This window comes from Haliotis asinina, chromosome 15, assembly GCF_037392515.1.
Source record: "Haliotis asinina isolate JCU_RB_2024 chromosome 15, JCU_Hal_asi_v2, whole genome shotgun sequence".
NCBI classification, from domain to species: domain Eukaryota; kingdom Metazoa; phylum Mollusca; class Gastropoda; order Lepetellida; family Haliotidae; genus Haliotis; species Haliotis asinina.
Window position 1 is genome coordinate 42,466,511 of NC_090294.1, and position 3,579 is coordinate 42,470,089.

Genomic DNA, 3,579 nt, shown 5'->3' on the forward strand with positions numbered 1-3,579 from the left:
AAAAATTTCATTGCCCGCAAAAACCTGTAAGGAGATGTCACGGTTGCTCATAATACGTGACCAAAATGTTCAAATATAGATAGCCTGAGTCCGTATGTATAAATATTAAGGACACGAATGAAAGCGACATTTTCAGATGTTTGTACCTTAAGGGAACATTTCTCTCCTTTCTCAAGGACAACCTTATGCAACCATTTAATTGATTTAAGTCTTATCGCATCCAAAACTAAAGGTCTCTGATACTGACTTCTTTATTGCACAAAGTACAGATTGTTACTGACAGCTGTTCAGATAGACGTCTAGGTATTGAACCGGGGTCACATTTGCTGTTAAAATCAGTTTCGGACGGTTGAAGTGCCAGATAACCAGTTCAGCATCTTCTGGTTTCATTGATGCAAAATACATCATCTACAAACATAAAACAACAACAAACAACAGTTTTGAACGTTTCTTTACTAATAATTTAATAAATTCATATCTTTACGTAAATATGAACCAAATTCATTATTTCATTGTTAATCCATTCATTGAAATGCCACTAAATAATCGTTGCATAAGATGTTTTCTATATATCTTGGAATACCAGCAGCAGAATAAACCTATGAGTATTGCTTTTTGTCATGCTCTTTTTATATCATGTTCTGGTTTGTAAACAATTTAGCTTGGACCAGACAAGTCAGTCAATGAAAGCAATTAAAACTGATCGAGGAGAGACAAACGTTTTTATCGAGTCCACAATTTACCTGAATAGGAAACACTCCGAGAACTCTGTAAATGAGATTGTTTTGATAGTGCAGTCTGTACTTAAAGCTGTTCTCCAGATTGTCTCGTAATTCCTCTTTGTATTCTTCACTTGTTAGATCTGATATACACAAATGCATACAATGATTTAAATACATACAGGGACTCAAGTTATATTAGTTGTATAACCATACTTTAGAGAGTGAAAGGTTGCTTTCGAAAAGAAATATACTCTTCAAAAAAGAAGGGGAACCTGAACTTTTAGAAAGAAAACCTTTGAGGAACGTCACAATGACATTCATCTTGTGTATGCAGCATCACATTATCACCACTCACAAACACAATGCATGAGAAGCACGTGCTCAACGGGAAAACCTCCTACACGTGCATGGATCGTGACGTGTTTCGGTCAGGTCGATAAATCACTGTATACCATTTTTTCGATAATTTTCTTGCATGGTCAGGGTTTACATGGTCAAATCACACACCACTGACTGAAAATTGTAAACCTGAAATTTTCATACCATACTCCAGTCATCTAATAAGGGGGATAACTGAACGAACAGCTTTGCTTTGACTGAAATTCATGTGGTGATGCATTCTCAATACATCCATTATTATTGTATCAACATTGATTCAATCCCATATATCTCCCAGTTTCGACAATCGTACACTGAAAGTACAGTACCCCCCACTTTTTATAAGAGTATACATCATGACATCAATGTTCCTTTGGGACACGACGTTTGCCTGCAAATCGCAACATCACATATGGTGCAACTCAAAACAGGTTTTACCTTCCATTCTGAAAACTGCATCCCAGAAGTAAATGTGGTCTCCATGTAGGTTCGTTGGAGGCGGGGCGCTTGCAATAAGGGTTTTGTTCACTCCCAAATCAGCTGCAAGTTTTTCACCAAGGAAAAGAGATTTCACTGTGATGTCCAGTTTAGCCGCCAACAATTTCTTTTCAAGAGGGCGTATATCGCACTGGTTGGATACATTCATAACTGGAAAGAGATGATGCTTAAGAGAGTCATGAAACTATATGGTAAGTCTTTAGTTATTCTTGAACAGCAAAAAAAAAAGAAAGAAAGAAACTATGGGTTTGTGAAGTATCTTTTGTATCTCTCCAACAGAAATCAATTCTGAATAATTCACACAGTACAATTTGCACGTGTTCACAATTCACTGTGTTGACACAAACGTGAACATCAGTCAAAAGGTATTGATCAAATATTGTACCATTGATTTCGCACCTTGCTGTTGACCTTCAGTGCGGACAGAAGTAGCACATATTGAATTGATTGGAGCTGTCATTTTGATGTGAAATGCAACAAACACACAGGGTTTTCAAATTGTTGAATTAAATAGAAGCGGGGATGGGGGTGGAGGGTGGGGGGGTTGTCGGTCGGCGCTTATCCGACTCAACATACATCGACGGGCCAAGACGGCGCATTAGCAGAGCATGCGCACTCGGTTTGTCAGTTATAAAAAGTTAAATGCTGAAGGCAACCATCACCAGCACTAACAGCACTGTTTAGCTCTCACGAGGTTTTCTGAACTGTCTGTTTCACACTTACTTTCTCTCAGTATTTACATTTGAATGTCTGTCTGATAATGTAGAATAAGATATTTCCAGGTGTGGTTCAAGATCTATAAAACACTCTGTATGAAGGCACTCACCATCTCGCCATATAGCTTGAATAAATCTTAACTCGCTCACTCGCTCACAATCACCAGAATCACATCCTAAAGGAACTCTGATGGTACTTTGGATGGACCCCGTGGCAAATAAACAGAAACAGTTTTAATGTAGACTGTCAAGTGTGTACTTACTTGCTAATACTCTTGGTTCACCAACCACCTGCAAAAAGGTACAAACACATCAATTTGAACAGTGTACTTCATATTTTGATTTCGTTGTTCTTCATTTGATAATGCATTAGCCAATCAATTACATGTATACTTAATCACCTAAAGGCATTTTGAGTAACTATATCCAATGTTTCATAACCTTGAAGATGAAATCAGCATCGCCTGTTTCTTTCAAAATTCTGTTTACAGTTTTCATGGTGTTCTCTACATCAGTGACACCTGTTGGCTGAGTGATGTCGACAAGGAAACGAGAGTAGTCCTCGCATCTTGCAAGGCCCAATATGAGCAGTATTGCCACAGTTACTAGAGTAGGACGTTCCATTGTTGTATATTAATGTGAAACAAACTCCTTACTGATTCACCATACTTGAAGTTAACATTTATAGAGAGAGCGACGTATAGCAATGGAGAGATCAATTTACAAAAAGGGGCGTTACGTTGCAAACTACACGAGCACAAATCCTATAACTAACGAATCACATGATCTGACACTCATGAAACTAGGAATGAACTCTACATCATCCAGGTGATGCCACATCATTTCTCGGGATAGTCCTTTGCCAGTTTGTTCCTACAACCAATGACAGTCCGAAGAGGACACTACTCCGCCTTCACATCAACTGATTGGTGAATTGCAATATTCACCTTCGACTGTTCATTCTAGAGTACGAAGTCAGCAGTACGATTAATTACCATACCCATTTTGGTCCTGCAGCACGATAACCATTGCTCTCAATATCAACTTACACTTTCTGTAGTCAGAAGTCTTGATGTAGCATGTACAGTTGATGGAGTGAGTTTAGGTTTAGTTTTACGCAGCTCTCAGCAATATTCCAGCTACACGGCGGCATCTGATGGAGTGTTTCATGTGTCATGAACATAAAACATGAAATACAATATTTTGAAATATGGAATATTTGGATAATATGATAAGCGTGGGATGTTTCATCGCTGAATGTAATG

General features: G+C 38.2%; 1 protein-coding gene across 1 annotated transcript; it reads right to left on the minus strand.

Moving 5' to 3' along the window:
• Window positions 1-227: 227 nt before the first annotated feature.
• On the minus strand, window positions 228-3,175 carry LOC137266439 (uncharacterized). The gene is made up of 5 exons (XM_067801938.1): window positions 2,756-3,175; window positions 2,578-2,605; window positions 1,539-1,748; window positions 744-862; window positions 228-408 (listed from the first exon to the last, which is right to left on the minus strand). The coding sequence occupies exons 1-5, from the start codon at window positions 2,936-2,938 to the stop codon at window positions 274-276; spliced, it is 675 nt and encodes a 224-aa protein (XP_067658039.1). The 5' UTR covers window positions 2,939-3,175; the 3' UTR covers window positions 228-273.
• Between the last annotated feature and the right edge of the window lie 404 nt (window positions 3,176-3,579).

Excerpts from the sequence above, each read along its gene's own strand:
- LOC137266439 (XM_067801938.1), bottom strand. The coding sequence starts at position 2,938 with ATGGAACGTCCTACTCTAGTAACTGTGGCAATACTGCTCATATTGGGC. Across the intron at positions 2,606-2,755 it reads ATGCTGATTTCATCTTCAAG|GTGGTTGGTGAACCAAGAGT; the intron begins GTTATGAAACAT and ends ACCTTTTTGCAG. Across the intron at positions 863-1,538 it reads TGCAGTTTTCAGAATGGAAG|ATCTAACAAGTGAAGAATAC; the intron begins GTAAAACCTGTT and ends TGTGTATATCAG.